This window comes from Melospiza georgiana, chromosome 17, assembly GCF_028018845.1.
Source record: "Melospiza georgiana isolate bMelGeo1 chromosome 17, bMelGeo1.pri, whole genome shotgun sequence".
NCBI classification, from domain to species: domain Eukaryota; kingdom Metazoa; phylum Chordata; class Aves; order Passeriformes; family Passerellidae; genus Melospiza; species Melospiza georgiana.
This window is the reverse complement of record NC_080446.1, coordinates 8,516,185-8,544,021: the sequence shown is the minus strand read 5'-3', so window position 1 is coordinate 8,544,021 and position 27,837 is coordinate 8,516,185. Positions and strand designations below refer to the sequence as shown.

The following is a 27,837-nucleotide window of genomic DNA, read 5'->3' as shown; positions in this document are numbered from 1 at the left end:
CCGTGCTGTTCACGGACAGCTGGCTGAGAAAGCAAACTGCAGGGAGCAACTTTCCCTTCCCATTCAGCCCATCTTTGCTAAGGCCTGACGAGGAGCATCCAAGCAGAACGACAGTGCCCAAACCCAGCACAGCCAAGCAGGGATTTGGGGTGTGCTCAAAGGCTCTTGAGCAGAGCAGCCCTGAGATGCTGGGCCAGGGGTTTTCCCATTGCTCCGGTGTTTAACAGGACTGCACTGCCCTCCTGCTCCTCCTGGGGAGCCACTGCCCAAATCAGGGATGGAGCTGGAGCAGGGAGAGGCTCAGGCTTTGTTTTTCTCCCCTCGAACTACAGAGCAAACAGGACCATGTGATGTGCTAACCAATGTGCTTTATTTTAAGTTTTCCACAATCATTATTAAGGATTTTGTTTGAACATTGAGGATTTTTTTTTTAAACTTGATTGATCAAAGTTCCACATTCAATTGGTTTTGGCGATTTCAGTTCATCCCCCTCAAGTTCCCATCTGCCACATCACCCCAAGGGGACCCCCACAGGGTAATCCCTGCAGCAGCAGCTGGTGAACATCTCCCTGCCAGCCCTCCTGCCTGGCCCTGGGGGTTATCAGCAGCACAGGAGCAGGGGGATGCACTGGATCTCTACCCTGGGCCAGTTCATCTTGTCAGCCCCACCACTTTACATTGTCAGAGAAATCGGTCCCAGCACAGGGATCCAGTCACTCACCTTCCACAAAACAAGAATCAGATCCTTTATCATTCAATCATCTGTTTCAATGACTGATGATTTAAGTTTAATATTTTATATTCTTACAGAAAATAAAATAAAAATAATTGGATAAAATGGTGATTAAAATCACAGTCAATTTGCAATGCTTTCATTGAAAGTACCCAAGCAATCCGATTTAAAAAGACGTTAAGAATCAAAGCCTAGTTTTAAAGAAATGTCAATAATATTCCAATGCAACTTGTCCACTGACCTGTGACTCAGCGGGTCATTTGTGAGTGAGTCAATCTCACAGCCTAAGACTGGCCACAGTTACCACAGTGAGACACCACTGATGTCCAAAGTTATGCCAGGAATTAATTTGGTCCCAAGCCCCCATCCGTGCACTCAGTGCAAAGAACCAGGCAGCAGTCGCTGCCCCAGGTTTTCAAACATTGAACATGTTCGGAAACAAACCGTGGCCTTCCAGTTTCCAAAGCATGGAGCAATGCACCGAGTCCTACCCACACATCTCCTGAGTCATCCCTTCACACACAAACCTGAGGAAATGCTCCTCATCCTCCATGAGAGAATTACTCATGAGATGGCAACGAGACCCCAGCCCTACACCCTGCCACAAGCACCCGGCCACCACCCTCTCCCCGGCCAGATTCTGATACACTCACTCACGTTGGGCTGCACATCAATAATCCAGTTGCCTCCACCCTGCTGCCAGGGCTGCTTTCCAAAACGAGGTAGGGTATCAGAAACTGGAGCAGCAAGGCTCATCAGCTCTCATGGGGGGACAGGCATCTATCTACCCAAAGATGCTCCATGCTTACAGGTTGTCCAGTTAACAACCATCTGTGGCAGAAGGACTCTGGGAGAGTCGGATTTGTACCTGCAAAAGGTGGGGAAAGATCTCCAGAGAAAATAACGAATGGATGTTGTGACACTGACCAGAATTTCTAGAAATAAAATTAAACCAGAAGGTCCCACACAGTGTGAGCGGCCACGTGGCTTTTCCTCCTGTGCAAACTCTGACGATTCCAGTGCCCCAGTCCTAAGTGAGTGAGTCCTTCCCCGGGGGTGGCTTTGTTCATATTTTATTTAGTGCACTTAAAGTGACATTTTCTACAGCTGTCACAAGTGAGGTGGCATTTTCTGCATGGATGTTGGCCCATGCAGGGAAGGTCCCCAGCTGGAAGATGCTCTTGGCCCATGTGTTCATAGCCAGGCTAAGAAGGAGAACTCCCATAAGATTCATGAGCAACCCAGTTCTGGCCTACAAAAGAAATACAAAGACAGCTGTTGAGTTTAGACTGGACATCTACAGCATGTGAAGCACGAAGCTATTTGAATGCAAACATTATAAAAATGGAAGGTTTAATTGCTGTTAATATTAGCAACATTTTAAGCAGGCTTAAAGCCACAAAGGCCATTCTGCAGCTGGTTACCAAGCTTTGATCCATCAAAAACATTAACATCTGTTTAGCCTCAGGAATGTGAGCAGGAACTGGGACTAAGCCTAATTTTACTCATAAGCTTTGTTTCACTGAGCTGGGGAAATTTTCCTGCATCCAGAGACCTGTGAAAGTTGAGCTGTTGACACTAGAGAAACAGGACAAGTGGCTGGGGGACGCTGACCACACTCAAGACCACTTTTGTCACCATTTGGAGCCATGGTGGCTCCAAATTTCAACTTCATTCAAGCTCCTTCCATCCTGTGCCTTCAAAGACTGTTGAGAACAGTATCAGACTTCTGTCTTCTCATTTTACTACATATTGAGTACTAACAATACAGAAAAAAAACCTTCTTTAAACACACAGGCTGATTGTTTTCATCATTTTATGTATCTAAAGGAACTTACCATATCCTTGACCATCAAATGTCCAGAGGAAAAGGCAATTGAGTTGGGAGGTGTTGAGACTGGCAACATGAATGCATAGGAACATCCTATAGTTCCTGGTATCATTAAATAGAGGGGATTCACTTTCAGACGAATGGCCTGGAAAACCAGAAGGGAACAGAAATCGGACCTTGGGGATTTGAGCTGCCAAGAGATGAACTAAAGGATGCAAATAGCCAGTGTGCTGTGCACAGCCCTATCCCACACTGTGTAATAAATAATCACATCTCTCATAACAAAATCTGAAGGATTTTTTTCCTTCAGTGCCCACGTTATGCTACAGGACTTGTTGCTCCCAAGGGTTTCAAAGAGCCTGAAGCCCAGGAGCAGGAAAATTCCCCAGTGCCTGTCCCAGCACAGACCCAAGGGGCAGGGCAAAGAGGGGGCAGAGCAGGAGCTGCTCTTGCCATGGGATGACCTTACCAACTCTGCCAAGACAGGCAGGAAGATGATGATAGTGGCAGTGTTGCTGGCAAACTCTGTGAACAAGGCGATGACAACCGTGATGAGGATGACAGCCACGGGAGGTGGCACACCCTCCAGGGGATGCAGACGGCCTCCTATCCACACAGACAGGCCAGACTCCTGCAGGAGGGAGAGAGAAAACAGGAGTCATCCTCCTGCCTCCCTGCAGGGGAACTGGTCCTCTCCTAGAACTTGTCCTCAGGTGTCTCACAGCAAGGAGTTGTAGCCTCCTTAAATATCTCCTGTGCATTGTTGTCACTTGGAGTTGACAAATATGTCCTTTGAGTGTGATGACTCCATTGTTGGAAGTTTTCCAAAGCCAAATGGGAACACCAAGTGACCCCCTGATAAGCTCCAAGCCTGTTGGGCAGGATGGTGCCTCACCTCACAGCCCTTGGCCATGGCAAAGCCTCCTCCAAGCAGCAGGATGATGTTCCAGGGCACTGTCTCCTGGGCCTTCCTCCAAGTCAGCAAGGGCTGGGTCTCTGTGTTTGGTGCTGGACAAAGAGGAGAGGCCTGTGTCAAACACCCACCCAAAGAGGAGCATCAGTCACGGCCTGACTGAATGATAGCACAAGTCTGACAGCAGTGCTGAAGCTCACTGAGCATGAATTGCTTAGCAAATACACACATGGAGTGTCTTGGGTTAGCCAACTAAAGGAACATTTAACTTAGTATCAGATATTTTAATAAAATAGCATTCTAGCAATATAGTTTTCTTTGAGGCTTTCTTGATTTAATATTTAATATGGGGTTAATTTTCTCTCTGTAACAGACATTAACATTGCCTTCAACAGATGAGGGTCCACAGAAGGAGGAAATTTTCTGCCATTTGAATTAAAGATGTTATTAATTTTCCATTTTTCATTCAACAGCCAGTGAGTTTAACAGCAGAGAGCTCATTTCCCCTAAAAGCCATTTCTTAATACGTGATAAAGTGAGCTCTGTTGTATGGAAGGAGGCACTAATGGGACTGAAATTTTCTGTTGAAAAAGAGCACATATTTTATCCACAGGAGGCCTGATTAAACATCTTCCTGTGTATGGACAGCACAACAAATGTGCATAACTCAGAGCAGCTGCTACTTTGTTCCCACAGACCCCAGGCGATTCTCCATCATCCACAAAAGGCCTTCATCTACTTCTCCCCATTCAGATCATCTCTTATGAATTAAAATTTGTATTTCATTGCTCCTCAAGAGGAACGACCCAAGACTTCAAAACCTGCTGGAGAGTTTGAGCTTTAGGAATTCAAATTATTCCAGAAACAGAGGAAGAGCATCCATATCTGAGAATGGACAGCTAGCCCTCTCTCTGCCCTCTCAGAGGTCCATGCTCCCTTGAAGGAGCCTTTGGGAAGTCAGACACTAAACCTGTGTTCCACCATCAGATCTGCTGTGTAAATGAACACCATGGGTAAATGAACACCCATTTCAGGTGACTTCATCCCACCATGGCATTAACCCTGACATTAACATGAGCAGCTGATGATTCCTGCCCTCAGCAGCAGGCGGTGACTGCTGAGCCTCTGCTGGTACTTCAGATTGTTTTAAAAAAGCCTTTCTAGGATGAAATGGCCCCTTGAAGCCATCCTGCTCCACCCTGCAGCTCCAAGGGGGGACAGCACTGCTCCTTGCCCCATGCCTGCCCTGCCAGGACACAGGCTGGCACACAGTCCCTGCCTGGAGGGTCTCCTACTCACCTTTCAAGTCAAACCACCACCTGAGGGAGGGTTTTTGTGAAGGGAAGAAGAACAGTATAATCACAATGGTGATTCCTGTAACTGCATCTGAGATAAACCTGTCCAAAAGCAGCAGAAACACTCGTAAGAAGCACAAGCCTGTAGAATTAGAAAGTTTATGAGAACAGGGATTTACCAAAGAAGATTACAAGTTTCCATCAGGTTTGAACAATGCTTGTTGTTCAGAGTTGTTTTTTAATTCCCTGTCGAGCTAATTTTCTACCATGGGCTGTGAACCCCCCAGAAAAGCTGCCCTACAAAAGTAAAAACCAAGATCTAATCCCCTCCACAGTGATGTTTTGGTTTTCTGATTGCAGAGTTGTAAGGACAAGTTTCCTGAGCCTGTTGCAGGGAGGAAGAGAGACAGAGCCCAAACCATCTTATTTACATGAGCTCTTTGCAAAATGCTCAAACTGTCAGGTGAAAGGGAGGATCCATCCAGTAAAAATAATAACTGATGAGGAAAAGGTCCATAATTACTTTGTTATATTAAGGAAACATTTATCAAACTAGGATTTTATGTGAAAAAAAACCCACCAAACTATGAAGATCTCTTCTTTTAAGAAATAACAACACCCTCTGTGAGCTCTAGCATCCCCTAACTGCTGCACCTATTCATCTTCACAAGGTATGGTTGTCACAGGGGACACAAACTTGGCAAACAGACAGGACAGCACTCAGAATCAGCTCATGCCACCTCTCTTCAGTCTTCAGACCACTGGTGAAATCAGTGGATTGCCTAAGGAACTCAGTATTTCACTGCAAATATCCTATAAACAGCATTCCCAACATTAAATCCTAGGGATGGCCTCAAGCAGACACATCACAACTTCCCACCAGCTTCATGCACCTCCTCTAGGAGACAGAAAATGCAAATTTCGCTCTGCTACTTGATTTAATTTATTCCAGGAAATCTGAGCAATAGTGTTAAGCAACACAATGAGAAACTCAGGAATGTCAATGACCTGGAAATGTTACTGCAAAATGGCAGAGTGGAAGGAAAATAAAAAGTCTTACCCTGGTGCAAACAGGCTTGCCCAGCCTGGAATGAATTTGGGGTCCCTGGAGAACAGCATGATTGCAAACATGCAGAAGAAGAAGAAAATTGCCTGTTCTGCAAACCTGAAATGAAAAGAAATGAGGTTAAAATGCTGATGTGCTAAAGGGGCGGATCCAAGCTGGGACAAGTACCCAGCTCCTGCTGCAGCACCTTGGCTGAGAAGTGAGGCTGATTTTCTAAAACCAGCTACAGTGACACATTGGGACAGACTGTAAATCTATTTGCAAATCCTGGTGTTTGCCAGCAATAGTCTCTCATTGGCAGACACTAAGGAGAGGCAAGATGGGGATCAGGAATGTCCCAGCAGGGGGATGCAAGGCTGACCCTCTGGGTGTGGAAGGGCCAAGCAGCTCCTCATGGTCACCCCTCTGACCATGTCCCTCCAGGACACCAGCCAGGCACGGTGGCACTGCAGCTCAAGCCACACAAAAGGATGATTGAGATTCAAATCATACATGAGACTGCAGGAACAAATTCCTCCAAGGTCAAAATCTAAACACTGTCCCTTAGACACATGACAAACAGCAGGGTAAAAGGCAATAGCATTCACTAAGTATCTAGCGGAGTTAAGGTTTAACCAAGGTTTAAGATGATGCCTCAAAATTCTATTTAAAATCTCTCTGAGCACAGGCAAGGGCACACAAGCCCTTTGGATGAGGCTGCTTGAGCTGATTTTTAGTTATGGGGTTGCTAATCAAATTGGTAGAGCTCAGCTTAATGGACTTTCCCACTCCTAGATCTCAAAGTGGGACTTTGATTCTTTCAGAGACATTTTGCAGGCTGCTTGATAATGTACTGCATGGAACAAATAAACCAATTGCTTTCATTTACAGCGCAGGCACAGAGAGCTGCCTTTGAAGAACCACTCCATGTTCCACACAACAGAAATAATTACAATGTCGATAGCATGACACAAACATCACTGGATATTCACAGCACTGCCCTGAGTATGAAAATATTGTTTTACAGATGGGGAAACGCAGACCATTTAAGGAAGAACCCTACAGTTTCAACAGCCTTCAGTAGTATTGGCTGCCCAGAATATCAGTGGATGGTTGGACATATGCAGGGTTGGATTTCAGCTTTTCCTGCTTTCCCCTTTTTCTTGGCATTTCTCAGAGTCTAAAACTCATGTTTCTTTCTGCTGGTGCCTTACTCCAAAAATATAATCCCCATCATTGCAGTTTGTACCAGCTTTTACTTTCCTCACTTGACTAGCATAGTTGAGGGAATTATTCAGAAAAATAATTTGTTCCATGGCATGGATCTGGTTTCTCTCTGTATACTTTCCCTGAGCTTTAAGATTTCTTTAAGTATACCCACAATCCATATGATTCATATCCATAATTTGATTCAGCAAATGCCTCCTGTATGCACAAACCCTTGAAATCCAGCTTGTGTTGGTTGGCACCTAACTCACACAGAACTGGGTTTGTTCCTGGAGTAGAAAAATCATAAAGAGTAATTAAACAACCCAGCATGAATTCCCTCTATACCAGGAATGTTGTTCTTCAGAAGATTTGAGTGCAAGCTGCAATTTGCAATTATTCATGCTAGCAAAGGTGAGGGGGCTGGAGCATGCAAAAAGCAAAGTTCAGCAGGTTACAGACTTAGCAGAAATATAGGTATAATTTTCTTCAAAAAGCTCCATTCCCCACTCTTAAAACAGGATATTTCCAAACCCACTTCATTTCTTTCTCATTTCTATCCCAGCTTTACAACTCACTTTGTTGGACCCAGTTTCTGGTAGTCCTCCTTTATCACCTCCTTGGCTCGGGCTTCTGCATCCACTCTTATATTTGACTTTTTTGTTTTCCAGCCCCTGCCAAGAAACACAATTATATTTTTACATGCATTTTTACATGCCTCTGACCTAAGTGACACATAGACACATAGGAAATAATGCATTTTCTATGCAGGACTCAGTGTCCTTTTCCAGCACCTGCTCTTCAAGGTTCAAAGAGCTGCACGTCTCTGGCAGCTCACTTTGTGTTATCTTCAGATTATGAAGACTAAAATTGAAAACCTCTGCTGAGATAATGGTAATAAAACTTTATTTTATATATCCTTTGTCTCTGCATTCATACAAAGGAGTCCCTGCAGAGGTGAGGAAGTTTCCTCTCATTTATATTCTGAACTGTTTCCTCCAGCATGGGCTGTGATTGCCAAATGAAAGTCCCAACATTGCTGGATTTCCTTGTCTTCCTTCCAAGCAAGTTACCTACTTGGACAGAACGACTAGGAATAGGGTGACACAGAAAATTAATCTGTCCCTTCATTTTTCAAGTCACTTGTAATTTCCTGGGTGATCCCAGGATGCTGCTGGGGATCAACAAAAAATGTGAGGAATTTCTAAGTGGCCGGGAATGTTAATGTGCTCCTGGCTAAGCCTCTTAGCCCGGCTGCACTGACTGCTCACAGTTTGCTCCTTTGTAGCATGTGCATACAAATGATATATTCATATCTTGCACTTCATCTCCCATCACATCTCATGACACTGAACCTGGTTTCTAGCACTGTGACCTTGATTAAAACTGCAATCCCAAATTTCTGTGTCAGACACATCTGCCCATCCCCATGGTCCCTTGCCTGTCCTTAATTCATTTATTGTTTCAAAGACTGGCTGGATGTTCTATAGAGATGAATGGTTGATCATGCAGAAGCTGCTGCATTTCAAGTTCCTGGGTCTTTAATTTCTTGGTTTTTGGGAGGTGGTATTAACAGCAGCCTCATCTCAGCTCCATTCCCCACAGCCCTCCACTCTTAAAACAGGACATTTCCAAACCCACTTCATTTCTTTCTCATTTCTATCCCAGTTTTACAAGTCACTTTGTTGCACCCAGTTTCTGATAGTCCTCCTCTATCACCTCAGCCTTTTAATGCCTTTTGGATCCAAGCAAAGCCCAGGTGTCCCCCTGGGCTGCAGACACCCAGGACGTGCCCACAGAGAACTCCAGGCCCCATCCCCAGGCAGTTACAGCCCAAGCAAGGTTCCTGTGGAGCCTTGGCCGTACTTGAGGAGCTTTGCAGTGTCCCCTCCACCACGGGGGAATTCTGGCATCCGTGCTGGCCCAGCTATCCCAATAGAGCTCGGGGGACGAGCCAAAGCAAACACAGAGCATCACGTCCCTGAGCTCCACAGCAGCCCTGCCTCTCCCTGGCTTTGGCCTCTTCCCTCACCTGAGGCTGGGGATGTGCCATGTGCCATGTGCCGTGCCCAGGGACACGGGAACTCAGCTCTGCACAAGCCCTGGCACACGGTGAGAGCAGCCCAGCCCTCAGGATTGAGCTGGCCAAGCACCACACAGCAGCACCCAGAGCCTCCTGAGAAACCCCACCAGCAAGTCAAGGACAAGCCTTTGGCATTTTCTGGATTAAAACTTTCCCATTGATCTTTTTTTCTCCCTATGTCTGAGACAATGTAAATATTTGGACACCTGTTCTTCTTTTTCCCCTCTCCCCACATCTGCATTTTAAAGTCAAAACAACAATTAAAGGCTTTTCTAAATATCACGAATTCTGTATGGTCCCTGGAGGAAGCAGGACTCTGTTACCATCACTTGTGAGAGTGTGGAGGGGGAAAAGGCTCCACATGAGCAGCAGAGCAGAGCTGCAATCGCTGTGGGCTGTGCCATGTGTCCAGCAAAGATTTACTGGAAAAACATGTTATTCTCAGTTACAGATTAACACCTTGTTGTAAAATTAAGCCCTGTTGTGAAGTAATCTGTTCTAAACCCAGGTTTTTGCCCCAAGAAGAAATCCTGTTTCTTTCATGGGCAACCAAGATTTTATCACAGTCTTCAAAGCTAAATCTGCTTTTCCTTCTGTCATTAAAAATCTGCCATTTACCCTCTATAGGCCTAGGTCAGGCAGTAAAACTACCTTTAAAAATTATGCATTTAACTGAATGAATATAATACATACTCTGTACATGTATTTCAGTTGGATAAGGCATATGTAACTATGAGATATCTTTAAAACCTTCCTATTCTATATCAGCTTTTTAAAATAGATGACTTGTTATGGGATGGGCCTGCTAGAGTTAGTTGTAAATTCCCCCACTTTCCAGGAGATGATCCTGGGTGATATCAGTAGATTTAGGATGAGAAGCATGATGAAAACACATTATAATGCTAATATAACCAGACTACATAGATGTATAGTGAATATCAACATACCTCAGGTTAATTCCTCCATACAGGATAGAGATCCATAGCCATCCCATGAGAAGAAAAATCAGCATTAAAGGAAATGCAAACATAAACCAAGAACCAAAGTTCACCACATCACATTCTGGAAAATAACTAAGCAAACGGGAAAAATCAAGTTAATGCAAGATGGGAAAGCAACCCTTCCATCCATGGGTAAGCAAGCATCTGAAATCAGCAGTGCAATATCCCACAAACCTGCCCCTGTGCATTTAAAAACTATCCCTGTGAGTTATCTGGACATAGGGAAATGTGGGAGTGTTGTGTTGGAGCAACTCACAGGACACCCTGGCACCCCCATCTCACCCAGCCCAGCTGGGCAAGGAAAGTTCTGGAAATCTCCCTCCAGCTGGACAATGCCTTCATGCAAAGATCCTCCTGAACACCCAGGATTAAATCTGCTACAGAAACTGCTGGGCAGTCTGGACATGAACCTGGCAGGGATGCTGCAGTGCCCAGGACAGGCCATATGTACTCAGCAAAAGTAAGAAATACCTGTGGGCACCTGGGCTGGCAAAATCTCTGCTGCTGTGCACACAGGAGAGGAATATTTTATGACTAAGAAGTGGTGTGTTCATTATTTTTCTTTCTCCCATACAGCAGTAGCTGTAATTGCTCACAAAGCACTACATCAAAACAATTACCAGGTTAATTGTAGGTGTGGAGTCAAGTCCCATTAAATTCAATGGGATTAAAAGCATCAGTGGGGTGAAGCACACATGCTCCAGCCTGGCTGACAGCCTGCCTGCCTAGGCTGGAAACCTGCTCATTAAATCTAAGGCTGGTGCACTCCCTGCTTTCATTTCCCAAAACACTCTGGAAGGGCATGAATTTTCCAAACCAGCACTCAGCACAGAAAGGAGTTTCCTGCAGGGATGAAGAACATGTCTGTGTCCTGCAGGACTCACAGGGATCCCTAGGACAGCCTCCCATACCTCTTCAGCTGTCCCAGAAGGATGAGGTTTGGTGCAGTTCCTGTCAGTGTTGCTGTGCCTCCAATGCTGGCTGCATATGGGATTGAGATGAGGAAACCTTTCCATATGTTTGTTTTGTATTCCTCCTCCTTCTTTAAGTCTGAGAGAGCATCACTGGAGAGCTCCTTCTCCTCTGCCAGATCTTTGCTTTAAAACAGTCCAAAAGAGAATCCGGTGAAAGCCCTGGTTTAAATACAGTGCAGCCACTTCAGAGCCTTGACAGAAGGAAAATTCCCAGCTTTTAGAAATCCAAGCTACCAGTGTGGTGCTCAAGGACACCTTAGCAGCTCAGGGCTGCAGAGGGGTCTGCTTGGTGAAGTGCCACTGGGACTGTCAGCCTTGCAGAGGACAGAGCACCCCCAGACCCGTCCATAGGAGCTGAGGGTGCCTGTGCCTTGCTCAGCCCCTCAGCAGCTTGTAACACTGAGCATAAAGTCCACAGGACTGCCAAAAGGAAAAAGAACTAAAATTTGATAGATTTGAGGGAAGAAACATATGTTCCTGTGTTCCTGAAAAGATGTTTCCTCCCCATCCTTGTTATCAAAGCAGGACCATCAGCAGTGTGTAAATCCTGGGGGGTTTTAAATTGGCTTCACCCATTTGATGCTCCTGAGAAAACCAAGGCACAAATCCCCAGCAGGAGACACCTCTGGCTGTGATTTCACAGTGGCTGAAAAAATTCTCTGTAATGATTTGGACATGCAGAGGGAGGCTGGACACACAGAGCAGGGTTTTTATCATCAGTGACCGGGATGTTTGGTATAATCAAAACATTGCAATGACTGAATTTCAAATTCCTAACACTTGGTCTAGCTCAGAGGATAGTTCTTTCTCAAGTCTAATACAAACTTTATAGTTAACTTACTCCTCAGTACTTGCCAGAAACTGCATCTCAGTTGGTACAGTGTAAAGTTTATTCTGCTGTAAAGATGCTGAAAAAGAAAGATGAGGACTTTAAAACAGTTCAAAGCATCTAGAAAATTCTCCTTGAACCAAACAGAGGGACAGAGGAAACAGCTACCATGTTAGAGGAGGGGCTGTGCAAATGAAGGGTGAGCTCACACCATGGGGATGGGGTCAGGAGCTCACACCTGGCAGGGATGAGGGAGCCCTCCTCCTCCTCCTGCCACTGCTCCAGCCCCACCACAGCACCCAGCTTCTCCTCCAACACCCAGGCACTTGGTCCCTTCACAGCCTCTGCCAAAGGCTGGCCTTTGGGATCTCCTAACACAGCCCAGAATTCGAGGGTATCCCTTACCAAGTCAAGGGTTTGGGGTGGGTTTTCTTGGGGGAGGATTAACTTTAATCATTCTTAGGAAGGAACACTGTTGGGCTTTGTTGTATCTGTAAGGCAGGTTCCCCAAGGCACAGCAGGAGCACTGAGCTTCATTCCCATGGGGTGAGAATTTTACACCCTGCAGACATCTAGTGCAGTCACCATAATGCTGTAATTCCTTCTTTAAAGACAAGAGTGAGACACATTTGGGATTAGGTTTTGTACCAGCTCCTCCAAAAGCTGCCCTGACAGCAAGGACCATTCCAAGCCCATCATCGTCTCCACAAATGCCAGGCCCTGCAGGCTGAGCAGCCACTCCCAGTACTATGGGAGCTGCACACCCCTTGACCACACCAACCCATGGGTGAACTCAGAAATCAAAAAATAGAAATGCAATACAATCACTCTCTGTTACCAGACCTGACATTAAGGCTCGTGGCATTTGTGGCCATGGCTTGGCCTCCTGAGGCTGGGAGATGTGCTACCACACCTCATTTTCCATGTTCCTCACAGGACTGCAGCACTTGTTTTATCCACCTTCAGCCCAGGTGGCCCTTCCCCACGCCTGCTGGCTCTGCTGCCTTTCCTTGTCCTCTCTGCGTGGTTTTGGGTGCAGAGGTTTGTGTGCTGCACTTCCCTGTGCTCTGCACAGCTGCATACAGAGCCCAACTCCTGCTACTGCCACCCAAACAATCCCCAAATTTCCCTGCACCCCTTCTTAGTCCCAAACCCCAATCCCCTTCCAATAATATGACCTAGATATCAAAAGCATGGAGAGAAGGCAGTGGTCAAAGTCTCTGGACTCACTCACATGTGCACCAAGACACCGTGCTCGTTCCAGCTCAGTGAACCAAGGATTTCTGCAATGTCATGTTTTACACATGGCTAATTTACTGAATTGGAGGTAATTGGCTTGGACACACACATGCTGAGCTTTCACCCCAACCTTGCCACGATGAAGGGATGTAATTAGAAGGATGAACATTAACCCATGGTTGACTGTTGGTCCCTCAATGGATTTAGCCCAAAGGCTCTTACACTTCTGTCCCACTGAAGCCCAGTCCTGGCTCTGCAAAAACATTTCATTCTACTTCAACATCTTTTAAATTTTTTCCCCTGCTAAGCTCAGACTACCAGCCCATCTGAGCAGGACCATCTGTGAGTTATTTTTCAAGGAAGGTTTGCAAAGGTAACCATGCAAAGGAAAGCCAGGCATAATGCAGAGATTTTTCTATTAAATTTATAAAAAAGGAATTGAAAATTATTACAGGTCCATAAGTCAGAAAAGGCCAAAGATAAGAGTTTGGACCCATCTGTGCACACCTCTCACAGAGCAGTATGAGGATTCTGTGGCCAGTTCACCAAAATATCTCATATACCTTAGAGGCAGAAATGCTTTCCCTAGGTAATTTTTGCTTTAATTACATTTTTTACTGTTTCTAAAAGGTTGAAAAGATCTGAAAAAGACTATTTCCACTGACTGAGAGATAGAGGCAGCAGTGCTGTAGCCACACCCTGCCAGCACTGCCTGGGATTAGGCAGTCAAACCAGGCAGCACTGTCCAAAAATGCACATTTGCCAATTACACCTTTAGAGACATAATTTCCAGGTCTGTGACTCAGTTACACCTCAAGCACTGAATGCAGTTCATCTTGAATTTGCAGAATATTCTCTATAAAGGAAAAAAGAATGGAGATATTTTCTTGTGATTTTTGCCTGGAGATGTTTAAGGTGCTCAGAGAAATGAAATATTGCCAATGAGGGGTTAGTGGGCAGAAGCAGAGAGAGGTCAGGTTCACAGGCACAGCAGCTTCCAAATTGTCACACACCTGTTGCTGGAGATGTCAGCAGAACTGCAGGGCTCACCTCCAAAAGGAAAGTTCTAGAAGCTGAAAAATGTCTGTTGGATTTAAATTTATAACCCTGCTTTGATTCACCAGAACCAGCTGGGACTTCAGCCACCCAACCTCACTGCCTGCTCCCCTGCATCAGAGGCCAAGAGTGTGAAAATGACAGCTAAAACTGAGTGTAATGATTTGTTCAATGACACAAGAATGTAAATATTTGCTGATCTGTAACATGCTGCACACACGGCTGAGCATGGACATAAGTGACCAAAATCTTGATATTCTCTCATCAAGAAAAAAGTGCCACCAACCGATCAGAGATCACTTAATTTCAGGCACCATGTCTGTAAGCAAAGTCCTACACAAAACTGGTTTTCATACACTTGTTGAATTTTTTTGCTGTGAGTCAAATGCTTTGAAATTTTACATATTCTTTATTATATTTTAAATTGTTATTTTTAACCACCCAAACATTTTTTTTTGCCTCATGGACTCTACCACGGTGTTATGAAACCAAGTCAATTGGCAAACAGATTTTATCACCTGCCATTGGACAAGTTTTCTTGCACATACAGCTCCTTTCATAAATGAATCTTTTTTGGAGCACAGATCACAATTCAGATATATCATAAACATTTAGTAAACTATGAAATGAGTATACCTTTTTCTCTTCTGCACATCTCCACTCCTAAGTGTAACATCAGATTCATCACTTTTGACTGACTTTAGGTTTAAGGCTTCCTTCAAGGAACTCAGCTTTGCTCAACCATTCAGAAAGATTACAGAAAAGGATGAGTCTACCTTGGGACATTAAGTTCAAATAAAAAGTCTACATAAAGATGCAGATTTTGATGCATGAAATGTACATTTTACAGGTGATTCCTCCTTTGCTTGTATCATAAATAACTTTTGAAAGCCTTTATCTCAAAAAAAACCACACAAAAAACCACAAACATAATCACACCATCACATGCTATTTGGAAAGCATCACTTTATTCATTCTTCTACCTGCATTCCCCTCCTTTGCCTTTTCTGGTTTCTCTTACCACTGCAAGTGTGAGTCAAGGATGTTAATTCTGTGCTTAAAAGTGTCTAGGACAAGGTGAGGAGTCTTCCTTTTATGTGTTCTCAAACTCTACTGTACTTACAGCCACAACTACACAGTCAGATTCAGAGGCTGGAGACAAAATGTTCAAAGCAGACTGACAAAACACAGAACAGGAAATTATAGAAAGGAAATCAGTGAGGTTGATTTTCATAGATGTGAATAGTCAAAAATTCATAAAGCAAACATGATAAAGCAACCTGGAGTGCAAATATCTCATAATTGCTAAACATCAGTGATGAATGATTAACTATATCTTTATTAGATGTGCACATGTTTGACTTTTCTTCTGGGGACTCCTTTATCTGCCTTAGGACTCAGCAGGAACTAAGAAGCCATTGCTTTTAAATCACAGATGAATTACTAATTAATGCAAGAAGAAGCAGAAGAAGCAGAATAAGAAGTTGTGACTACTGCTCCAGCTCTAAGCAATAGCTGCAAAGGGGATGTTAGGATGTCATTTCTGGATTGCTGTTTCTCATCACTGTCTGCCAGAAGCCCAAAGTTCTGGTGAATGGCTTGTGAAGAAAGGGCTGCAGAAAGGCCTTACCTGGCCACACACCCCTGACCTATCCTCAACCTGCTCAGCAACAACACCAAACAGCAACATGGAGATGGGAAATATCACAAAGCACTTTATGGACAGATATTTAACCTGCCAGCCTTCCCCTGAGTCTTCGCTTTCTCCTCCAGCTCAGGCTCCAGTTCCATGTGTGAACAAGCAGGAAAACAAGAGAACACAGCTGTCCCAAGTGCACAACCAACAGCTCTGTGTGCCACAGGGAAGGACCCCACTCATCACCTGCCCTATCTACAGCCCTCCCTGGCTCCAGCCATCCCCACAGCACCCCTACAAACCCACCACCACTGTGCCACAGAGCTGGACTTTAACCTGTGCCAGCAGCAGGTTTATGGAGCAGGTTGGCTGGGCATCACCTCTTTGGTTTTCCAGGCCACTCATGAGCACTGCATGGCATGAGGAAAGGGCAGATAAAAGGGAGTTGTCTGCCAATATTCTTCCACCATGGGAATAAAGTGTGCAGTAAAGTGGGACCAGCCTTAGATTGAGCTGCAAGCTATGAACATGGTATTTGTGCCAGTGAAGTCAATAAAACGGGGCAGATTTAAGGGCAGCAGGGCAGACCTCAGCTGGCTTACACTACTGCCCTGTCTCAATTACCTTGGTTTTCTTCATTTTCCCTGTTCATATCCTTAGATGTGTCTTTCTCCCCAAAGAGGCTTTTTAAAATTGCATTTGCAATTGGAAGCATCATAGCAGTGGAGGCAGTGTTACTTAACCACATGGACAGGAAAGACGTTGTCAACATCATCCCTAAGATTAGTCTGAAAGAGAGAAAAAAGGAAAAGCTGAATTTCTTCAGTTTGGAAAGTTCTCTGACACATTGGGAGGAAAAGCTCATGTGCAGAGATAACAAAACCAATACCAAAAAGGATTTCTGTGACTCTCCTGAAACTGGATGGAGCACAAGCATGGAGCTGAACCAAATGATGTGCTGCACTGGCCCTGGGGCAAACAGCTGAAGAAATGGAGAAAAGGGGGTGTGGACAACCCCCAATATAGCAGCAGCACAGCAGAGCCTCTTTCCAAGCCCCTGCAGCTCACATCCCCCAGGCAGAGCCCCATAGTCACCTGGCTGGCTGGACTCCCACCAGCATGAGCACCCGGAGGGCAATCCTGCGGTGTAAATTCCACTCCTCGATGGCCGAGGCCATGATTAAACCACTGAGGAACAGGAAATTGGTGTCTAAAAAGTATTGTGGGCAAACTTTGTTAGATGGGAGGATCCCCAGGAAGGGAAAGAGGACGATGGGCAGCAGGGCTGTCACAGCCAAGGGCAGGGCCTCGGTGCACCAGTACAGGGCCATCAGCAGGATCACATAGAGGCATCTTCCTTCCTGCAAAAGGAGGAGAGGAAAAGTGAGATGTGGCATTACAGAGACATCTTGTCACTTGGAGACACTTAGAGAAGCAAAATGTTCCAGTTACTCCCTTAAGAATACAGTACTTCTCCCAGATAATTTCCATCAAGTACAACATCTTCCCCCCTACATTGTGTAAGGGGCTCTGGACTGATCCGAGACCACAGCAAAACCAAAATCCTCCTTGATTGCCTGATCTTCCCATGTGCTTGCAGGCATCAACCAAGGAATTGGAGATCAGGAACTGCCCCACAGTACTGAATTAGGGCTGGCATTGCTGCTGACATGCTCAGGTGTGTGACCCATTTAATGTTTGTGCTTTCCCTCCAACTTCCGCAGACTGTGCTCTGCACAGCTATGCAAAAACAGCCTTGAGAGATGTATGCCCCCCACATTTGCAATAGGCAGCACTCAGGGAGGTTTCTTTTCTTGGATCAGAGTCTCCTAAGAGATTTATGAGAACCCATTCCATGGGAAGGGATCCCAGTCCCTACGGAAATCAGTAAATCAAGCACCCCGGTGTCACAGCACTTCCTGCAGGCATCACCCTGGCCTTGGCCAAGGCTGGCAGAAACCCAGGGCCCCCAGGCCACAGTGTGAATTCACCCATCCACGCAGGAGGCACAAACTAGACCAAAGCCATTTGTCACCACAGCCACAGCCAAAACAATGAGCAAAGGGAGGAAGTCGGGAGAGCGGCCCCGAGCCCAGGACGGGAGAGCCCAGGGCAGAGCTGAGCTGGGTCACAGCAGGCCTCAACAGGGACATTGTCAGCAAGCACAGGCAGAGTGCCACAGCACTATAAATAACTGCTGAGCATCACTTGGAAGCCACAGAGCTATTTATTTTATCACTTTTCCAGCTTGTTGTGCAGGTTGAATTGCTACTCAAAGGCACCTCTGTGCCTCTGCTGGGACCTTCCTCCTCTGGGTTTCTGAGGGGGGATGATGGCTCTGCTCCCTGCCAAGGCTGGGAACGGCATGGTCTGAGGACTGTGGGGAGCTCCATTTTGGGGATTATGTGGTCCCAGCCCCATCATCTGAGGGTTCAGCCAGGCACCAGAGCAGGTACAGCACAGCCAACACCTGCCTGTTCACCTACGAACAATTTGCTGCAGGCCTGGGCTGAAGGAGGTCAAAACCAACATGGATTTATGTTGACCACATCTGCAAGTGAGGGTTTGAAAGGTGGACAAAATGACAGATTTCCTGATTTTGTTTTAGCAGCCAGGCTTTGCATTGACAAGGGGTCCTGCTAGCAAGGCCCCAGTGAATGTGGAAGCATAAGCACAGCAGAACTGAGGGTAACTGATTTTTTTTTTATACATTAATTGTAGCAGTGTCAGTGCCTCATATGAAGTGCCCAAGATCTGGATTTCAAGATCACTTTCAGACCTAATTTTAGATGCCAGTAAAATGACACATGAGAGTGTGTGAAGCAAAACTATCAGGCTCAGCCCAGCCCTGGCAGCTCTCATGGGCTCCCTGCTCCTCACTTCCCCCAAACCAGCAGGACCAGAGCAGCAAACTTGGCCGTGCTAAACTTTACAAAAATAAAGAATCATGTTTTCAAGTGTTTGCCACTAGATTAGTGATTTAATTTCTGTGCCAACTGATAATTCCTCTTTACTATGGTTCTTTTTATATGCCAAATAAATAGCTTTGCTCTCATTAAGCTCTCTTCCATTTGATTTCCAAAGGCCATATGGATAATTTTTTTCTCCCACTGGCAAAATATTCTTCAGTTTCCTGCAAGGAAAGTTGCACCAAAGTCAGCTTCAAAATAAAGACACTTTAGCTCTTACTGGAGTAGAGCAACTGAAAATATTTAACAATGATACAAGAGCATATCAGTGAAGGCTTTAATTGACTTTACAAAATAGATGATGTACAATTTAGAAAACTAATTATAAGTAATGGATATTTATTCTCCAGTGTATGGAAAATGTTCTGGAAAACACTGCAATGAGACACAGCAGCAATCTAATAACTCCTCTTCACTGCAAGATCAAAAGCCAAGGGGTAAAAATGAAACAGGGCAGAAGGAACTGCTGTGTGAAAGGCTTCCCTGAATTTTTGAAATCTATATGGATCAACAGGAAACCACTTGAAAAAAGCAGTAGCACTGTTTATCCAATTTATTCTACCCTAAAAGAGGACAAATAGCAGCTATATTGGTTTTTGAGATAGGACCAGCATTGAACAAAAAAGGAACGAGACCAATCCACAATAACTTCAATTTCAACCAAGCGTTCCCCAGAATGAAAAAAAAAAAAAAAAAAAAAAAAAAGTCATCAATAAAATTGAATCAAACTCTATATGAAATGGAAAGCTTTTTGATTTCAAGATATTTTGCAAATGTTAATTAATTGATGTCCCCAGTGTTTGGTATGTTTGGTTAGTACACAAGCAATAAATGCTAACAAATGTCAGGAGAATGGTCCTGGACAGGCTGGGCTGAACTCGCTGCTCTGTGTGGCACCATCACCTCCACATGATCTTCATCCTTCCATCCCTTGGCTGCAGCCTTGTCAGGAGTCCTTCTACTTCTTGTATCTCCCTGCACCTTTGTATTTACATTTTTCAACAGAATTCTATCAAAGTTCATGGTGGCACATATGAACTGTAAAATGGATCTTGTGATCAGGTTAATTATACAGCCATTTAATGATTTCCAGGAAAGCACTTGTGGCTCTGGACTGCAGCAGCTCCTCTTCCTGTTGCTCAAGAGCCTTGGGATCGACCTCTGCCCCTCCAGACACAGATGCTGTCTTTGCCACACTGCAGCACTGGGGATTTTCCACCCTGGGGACCTGCTGGGCTGTGGCAGAGGAAGCCAAGGCACGAGGCTGCGTCCTGCAGTCTCAGGGCAGGGCAGATGAGGTGCCCCAGGGAAAGGAGGCTCTGGCAGGGAATGTGGGTCAGGGGAGGCGAGCTGGCTCACCCAGGCACAGCCTGAGAGGGACGCCAGGACCTGCAGCTGGACCTTGTTCCCCATCAGAACCAGTGCCCACAGCTACCCCATGAGGTAGATTCAGTGCTCAAAGCAGCCCTGCCTCGGCGCGGCCAAATTCTGGGTTTTCTCCATCACCCCCTGAATGCTGCATGGTCATCACAGCCCCATCAGCCACACCGGCTCCCCCCAACCTCTAACCAGGTAAAAGAGGGGCAGACAGGGCTCCTGCAGGACCTTGATAGCAGCACCAAGAGAGATTTTGGCTGAATTGGAGCTTTTTAAGCCCCTTTATCCCTCTGCTATCACAAAGAAACATCCTACCTGTGAAATGCAGAACAACCTGGAGTAGAAAACAAGCACTGAGAGCTCTCATGGCACAGCTGTCACTGTGCCACCAGCCCCACTGTGCCCAGGGCCTGTTCTCCAGCAGGATGGAGCTGGGAATCTGATTTCCACTAACCCAGCTCCTGCAAGCATTATGTAATCTGGACTCAGCCCAAGCCCTGTTTACCAGCCTCCCTGCCAGTGCAGTCCTTTTGCTCCTGCTGGCTATTTGCAGAGTGGCTAGAAAGGGGCCAGTAACACAGGCCACAAAGCTGCAAGAGCTTCAGGGAATCCATTTTCCTCTGCTAAAATGACATAAAGCTTAAACACTTTTATTTGAACTTCCTGAGGTATTTTGTAGTTGGCAAAAAAAAAAAAAAAAAAAGTCTGTTTTAAAATGAGACAGCTGAAGCTCAGATAAAGTGGGCAAAGTGAGTGTATGGCAAAAAGTCACCAACTCATCAAACAGCAGCCTGGTAGACTCTTCACTTCTCTTGTCAACTTTCACACATCCCATGCACACAAATACCACATTTACCGCCTTGGCTGTGGGTAGCCAGTCCTGTGGCTGTGTTGAGGTAACTACATATTATGATCTCCTACCTTTTTTTTTATTTGAAATACTTCCCAAGGGAGGCTACATATCAGCCTGGCATGTGGTCAGCATCCCTGGTGATCTCCATCTGTACTGGGGCTTGTAGAGCCACACCCACTTATTGGTACACAATAAACTCTTCAGACTCTTGAAAAATTATTTTATGGAAGTTGTCTGAACTTATAGATTTTAAAGTAGCCAGGGTTAGATGTATGAAATTTTAAATTTCCATTTAGTTACTGTCACAGTAAAAAAATTATCAGTCAGTTTCTTATGCTGTAGGATTGCACTATCAGAACTTTGCTCAGTATAGAACAAAAATGCTTCACTGAATGTGGCTTTTTCTGCACTGTCCATCTGGCAACAGATTATAACATTTGTGTTCATCACTCTCAACACCCTGCCCAGGGATTTCTTCCATATCTCTTTTCATAAAACCACAGAAACAATTAGTTTGGAAAAGACCTTGACAATCATTGAGTCAACCATTGCAGACACAGGCAGGAATCAGGCAGACATGTTTTTTATCCAGTTGTATTTTCCAATTAATATTAACTCCTGTCAATAAAGACTAAAGACTTCCATTTTCCCCAACCCAAGTATTGCTGCTTTCATACCCTCCCAGTGCCAGCTTGCTCTTTGCCAGGCTGACCCTCTCTCTGGGCTGAAGCTCACAGAGGATGTGGTAAAATGGAGTCACTGTACCTTCAGTTATCCCCCTCTTTCCCCACTGAAGTTCTTGCTCTCATCTTTTAACTGACCATTGCTTCTAGTTCTGTGAAACTGGCTTTCCCAAATCACCACAAACACTGCAGAGATGGACTTTGTGTATGAAATGCAAAACCAGGCTACAATCACTTATTTCTCCTGCCAGGCTGCTCTCTGGACTGTTCCCTGCCTGCCCATGCTCCTGCTCTGCTCTCCAGCCAGGATCCAGCTCCTCCAGCATGCAGGACAACCCACTCCCATCCCCTTTGTCTACATTTGCATCCCCCCTCTGCCCACAAAGACACCCTTCATGCTCTCTGCTCTCCAGTGCGAGCAGTGTCACTTTTCTTCTGCAAGATCCTAAAGTCTCCTTGCACTAACCAGGAGGACCCATCACCATCATCCAAGTTAATTTTAAATTGCTCCATGGCCACTGAGGAAGTCAAGTAAGTTTTCTGAAGGCACTGGGCCCTATTTGCCTGCCCAGAGCTCCTTTTAGCAGATTTGGCTGCCTCAGCTGTTACCAAGCCAAGAGGCTGTAGACATTGAGTTCATTAGAAGCTGTTGGAACAAGCTCTTTGCACAGCTCATTAAAAGTGCCCCCATGCCCCTTCCAGCAGAACAGTTCCTCCAGCCCCTCCTGCCCTGCCCCAGCTCTTTGCAATCATTCACAGCCCTCCGAGCAGGGGGGTCACAGGCACTTCCACTCACGGGACAAATATTCAGCCATTTCAGCAGTGACCAGAGCAGGAGGTGACACACAGAGCCCTGAGCAGACAACTGGCCCCACACAGAGCATTTCCTTCTGCTGCCTGATGTGGTGGACACAAAGCACTGTTCCACACACAGCTTGGGCAGCACACCCTGAGGTCTCAGCAAACACACCCTCAAAGCAGAAATTTCATTTCTCTATTTAGCAGAAAGGAGGCTGAAGACAAAACCATTTACATCAGCCTCCCTCTACACAACCACCACCTACAGAGGCCATCAATTAAAAACAAGGCAATTAACATAACAGCAGCAGGGATAGCCCTGTCACCATCCCTCTGTGAAGGGACTCACATAAAGATCTGGAGAAAAACCATTGCAGAGTGACAGCTGGCAAGAGCTCTAATCACAGTTTGAAGATATGGATGCTGGAGTCCATCACCAGTGAGCAAGAGCAGACCTGATGGATGATTTGTCTCTTTTGTGTTTCCAGAGGGATGTCACTTAAGTGTAGGGAAAAACAAAAGCACTGCACCCACATCACAGGATATCACTCAGAAAGGACACACTGACCCAAGGAGCCACAGCCTGGTGTGTTCTATCAACTTTAAGGCATGAGGTCTTGGTCTCCAGACCCAAGTGAAATGCTGCCCTTGAAACCAAAGCTGAAGTGGCTTTTTATGGTAGAAATCCTTTGGGTGACTAAAATTGCAGAGCATCCCAGCAGGGAGACATGATGTGAGAACAAATTTTTAACATTGACAGAGAGGAAATTACTGCAGAGGTGCCTGTAAGACACCTTCTCACAAGGGAATGCTCATCCTGAGACCAGCAGAGGCTGAGCCTCACTGCTTCTCCTCTCCTACCAGCTCCTGTTGCACCCTGCCAGGCAGCATTCCACCATCCCAGCAGGAGCACAGGGCTCTCTCCAGCTTGTCCAACAGCACCGTGTTCCAGATGCACAGGACTCGGCAGCATCCCGGCTGTTCCAGTGACTGCACATCAGCAGCACTCCTCCTGCCCCAGCCTGCTGTCCCTGCGTGCCCTCCCTGCCTGGGACAGGCTCCCAGTGACTCCAGCACAGCCCAGTCAGTCGAGCTCTCGCTGGCCACCTGCAGCAGCTCTCACGAGCTGCCTGCCCAGGAGAGGCCAGGCTGTCCTGCAGTCCCGTGGCAGGACAGACAGACGCCTGGCCAGGCGGTGCAGTGAGGGCACGCAGCCTTTGCCATCACGTGCCAGGACAACTTCCACACTCTGCCACCCCTGATCCCCTGCCTGCTGACCCTGCTCCTGCCCCTTGCTGCTCTCACAGCGTGGTTAAAAGCATAACCTGCTCCTTCCCCTCCCACAGCCCCTCGCGGCTCGGGCTGCGGACAGGGGGTCAGGCGAGCTCCGGACGTCAGAACTTAATCCCCTGTTGATGCAACAGCAAGTTTCTTTTCTTGCTGAACAAGTGAGAGAGTTTAGTGTTGAAACCCTGGATGAATCATTGACCCCTGAACATGAACAGATACAACTGTGTACAGGAGTTAGCAGCTACAGGTTCCCCCCATGCCAACTCTGGGGAGAACTTGGGGAAGCTGCAGTTTGGACTTGCTTGAAATACTCCCTCATGTGAGCATCCAGGTTTTGACAGGCATCAGCCAGTGGCACTGCTACCATCTGTGATGATTTAAAATCCATGGAGAATGAAGTAAAGACCCCCAAGCTGAGCAGCAAGCTCTGCCAGGGTCTCCTTCCATCACCACAGTTGTATCCCTGCTTTGCTGCCTGCTCAGCTGCAAACATTTCCACTTTCCCAACAGCGTTTTTTGTTCAGCGTTGATCAGACCACCCTATACATGAGGTCCTCCATGGACTGCACCCTAGAATGGGCTACCAGCTCACTCTGGGAGCTAAGTAGGAGTGAGCAGCACCATTACACCACAGAGATATTTTTTAGTTCTCTACACATACAGAAATCCCTTTCCTGAACATCCAAATCCTTGTACAGCCTGTGGGACACTACACACTTCAACAGGCACACAGAGCACCTAGATCAAGGCCCTTTCCACAGCACTGGGTTCATCTGTGATTTCTTCTCACTATTAACCACTGCACAAAACCAGACATGAGCTTGCACTTAGCATACAGTGCATCTCCTCCCTCTCTAATCCTATCTCACAATTTTACCAAGTGCCAAAGTCAAACAAGATGCTATTAAATACACTTGAAGTCATTTGTTCACTTATTGAAAATTAATGCAGAAATGTAACTTTTCAGTTATGAATCTGCAAGGGAATGTAGTACCTGCTGTGCAATGTGTTTCCTGTTCCTTGAGGCAGACATTTAACACAGCTCCATTCATAACTCAGCCAACAATATAAAACAGAGGAAAAAAGTGACATTCAATCCAAAGAAATGTCTCTTTTAATATATGGTGTCATTAAATAAAGCAATGGTCAATCTATATTATTTTTAAATTTAACAGGTGTATTTTGTATCTCAAAGGAGAAGGTTTCACCTAACAAGCACTGAACAGGCAGAACTTAGTGCCAGCTTTGTGTCCTTACAGCTCCTAAACTATTCTATGTTCACTACATACTGATCATTACTTATTTTAGGTCATTCTCAAATGGATCTGAGTCAGAACATGAGGGTGAAATCTGGCTCACGCTGAAGTCAATGGTGCAAAAAAAGTCCACAGGGCAGTGAAGACATCCACAGTGTCTTCACTGCCCTCTGGACTTCCATCCAAGGCTCAGAGGTTCCTGGTGCACAAGAGCCGTGCAAAAGAACCCTCCAGCCCCCAAAGCCTTGCCGCAGATTGCTTTATGTGCAGCTCATCACATGCTAAAGCACAAACCTTCAGAGGAGACCAGTTTCCACCTTTACAAAACACCACTTATCTTACTCGCAAAGCCTTTTCAGATACAGCACCAAAGTCCCCGTGAGTGTCACCCACAGCGGGGCGGGCACTCCGGAGCAGCCCTGCAGCACGAACTGAGCACAGCTCCGCGGGTCCCTGTCCCACCGCCACTCCCATCGCTCAGGGCATGTGCCAGCGATGCCAGGCAGACTCCCAGCACCGAGCACTCCGTTCTACCCCAGCTCTGGGTGATGCTGGTCTTGCCTCAGTTTCCCCAGATGCCATTTGGGCACTACTGATAAAAGCTACAGGGCGCTTGGGTACCAGCAAGAAGCGCTGATCATTGCCACTGAGCTTGAGTGGACAGGATCCTCCCACCTCCCAATGTCTATATAAGAAATATCAAACAGAATTCACGTTGTCTATCCTTTCTTCTCCCTATAAGCCCGACATGACCGCAGGACGCCCCATCCATTCGCACTTTAAGTTGCTGGAAAAATGTGAGGAGCTGTGCAGCCCACTCTGCTCCATGGTCAGGCAGCAGGGTGACCCTCTGGAGAGGAGAATTCTGCTGGTGCTGAGGCAAGCGGTGGCACGGAGCCCCCAGGCTGTGTCCCCGATCCTCCCAGGGCGGAACGGCGCTCCTCACACCCGGAGCTCCCGGTGCAGCATCCCCGGCGCGTCCCGCAGTCTGTTTGTGCCGGTGTCCCGCAGTCTGTCAGTGCCCGTGCCCCACTCGGTGTCCCGCAGTCTGTCAGTGCCCGTGCCCCACTCGGTGTCCCGCAGTCTGTCTGTGCCCGTGCCCCGCTCCGTGCCCGCACTCTGTCTGTGCCCACGCCCCTCGCCCCGCAGCGGGCTCCCCAACCCGCAGTGCCCACCCGGAGTGCCCCGGCGGTACCTTTGGGGGGAGGCTGAGCAGGATGGGCACCAGCGCCAGCGGCGCGCACAGCAGCACCACGAACCTCCGCACGCTCCACGCCTTCTTCACCAGCGCCCCCAGCGCCGCCATCCCGCGCCCATCGCCGCCGCCACCCCGCGCCGCCGCTTTATCCCCCGGGATCGGCCCTCCCGGTGGGCGGCACCCCCCCGGGACCCCCCGCCCTTCCCCGCCCCGCCTCGCCCACCGGGAGGGGCCCCGCACCGCCCCACGGCGCTGTGCCCCGCTATACCGCCTCCTAGCCCCGGTACCCGCCCTTTATACGGCCCCTAGATCCCCCTCCTTGCCCCCATCTCGCCATTTCCCAGCCTTTTTTCTTCTTCTTTTTCTTTGTTTTTCTTTATTAAAAATAAGCAAACACAACCAAACAAAAGGTCAGCGGCGCGGAGCGGGATAGAGCCATGGGAAATAGCGGAAAAGCAAGAGGAGAAGTCTTGGCTCGCACAAGTGTGAGGTCCAGCAGGCAAGCGACGAGCCTTGACTGTACCCTGGGTGTGCTGTCGGGCTGGACCTTAAGGATGCTTCACGAGTCAAAAAGAAAACACAAAAGCTGCCCAATTTGAGCTCCGAGGGTGGATTTTCTTGCCAGCTCTGTCCTGTATTGGGGCCATCAGAAAGAAGATGGGGGAGTAGTGGGGCAGGACAGGATCCCCTCTCCTGACCACAGTGAATCTCAGCAAGTGCTGCAGAAGCTCCTGGTCTTGTCTGAGTGCAGTGAGAGGCAAACAGCTCAGGAAACTGAGCTGCTCCACTTTAAAGATGAGCAAGAGATCAAAGCCAAGAGAGCTGCTTTTTGCACAGCCTGGATTCTTGCAATTGAAGGCTAAACAAAGCTGAGTGGTGGGGAGAAAAATGGGAAAGCAAAGTAACACCCTCAGTACCTCAGGAGCATACTCTGAGTGCCACATATGACAGAGAAACCTCTCCATTTCACAATTAATCAGCAATTAATCAGCTCTCTGGAGACTTACTCCCCCTTGATACCATTCCCTAGGTCATCAAGGAAGGTGGAGTCAAATGCATTGGTTTAAAAAGCAGATGTGAGAAAACCTCATCCCCCTTACACAACCCGTGAATCACTGGCACATAGGGAACAAGAAAGCAGAATGTGGTGGTACAATCAGCAATAGAGACAGGACTGTGCTCCTGGTCTGCATCCACCTCCTCCCTCTCCTTAACATCATAAATGCAATCTCGCACAAACAGTAACAAATCAGTTAATGCCCGCAGCCATCCCGGGCAGGGGCTAAAGGGTGGCGACATCACCGCTGCGGCTCCTTTCAAACAGCAGAACGGACACAAAAGCTTTTGCCGGGCACTGCCGGGGGCCGCTGGCAAGGCGAGGATCCGGCATCCGCCTGGCGCCGGCCCCGCTGCCCTGCCCCGCTGGCAAATGCACCTTCTGCGGGGCCCAGCAGAGAGCACAGGGCTGGCCCAGAGAGAAATCCAGGAGGATTTTCATCTTGCTTCTCCTGAAGTGCTCAACAACATGGATACAAAGTTTTCATGGCCAAATAAATGAGGAGGAGATTGCTG

The 27,837-nt window shown here is 46.9% G+C and overlaps 1 protein-coding gene across 1 annotated transcript; it reads right to left on the bottom strand.

Moving 5' to 3' along the window:
* Window positions 1-351: 351 nt before the first annotated feature.
* Window positions 352-26,373, bottom strand: SLC13A3 (solute carrier family 13 member 3). The gene is made up of 13 exons (XM_058036248.1): window positions 26,263-26,373; window positions 16,937-17,202; window positions 16,466-16,629; window positions 11,923-11,989; window positions 11,019-11,204; window positions 10,054-10,179; window positions 7,602-7,697; window positions 5,833-5,937; window positions 4,777-4,874; window positions 3,460-3,572; window positions 3,034-3,195; window positions 2,572-2,709; window positions 352-1,985 (listed from the first exon to the last, which is right to left on the bottom strand). The coding sequence occupies exons 1-13, from the start codon at window positions 26,371-26,373 to the stop codon at window positions 1,800-1,802; spliced, it is 1,818 nt and encodes a 605-aa protein (XP_057892231.1). The 3' UTR covers window positions 352-1,799.
* Between the last annotated feature and the right edge of the window lie 1,464 nt (window positions 26,374-27,837).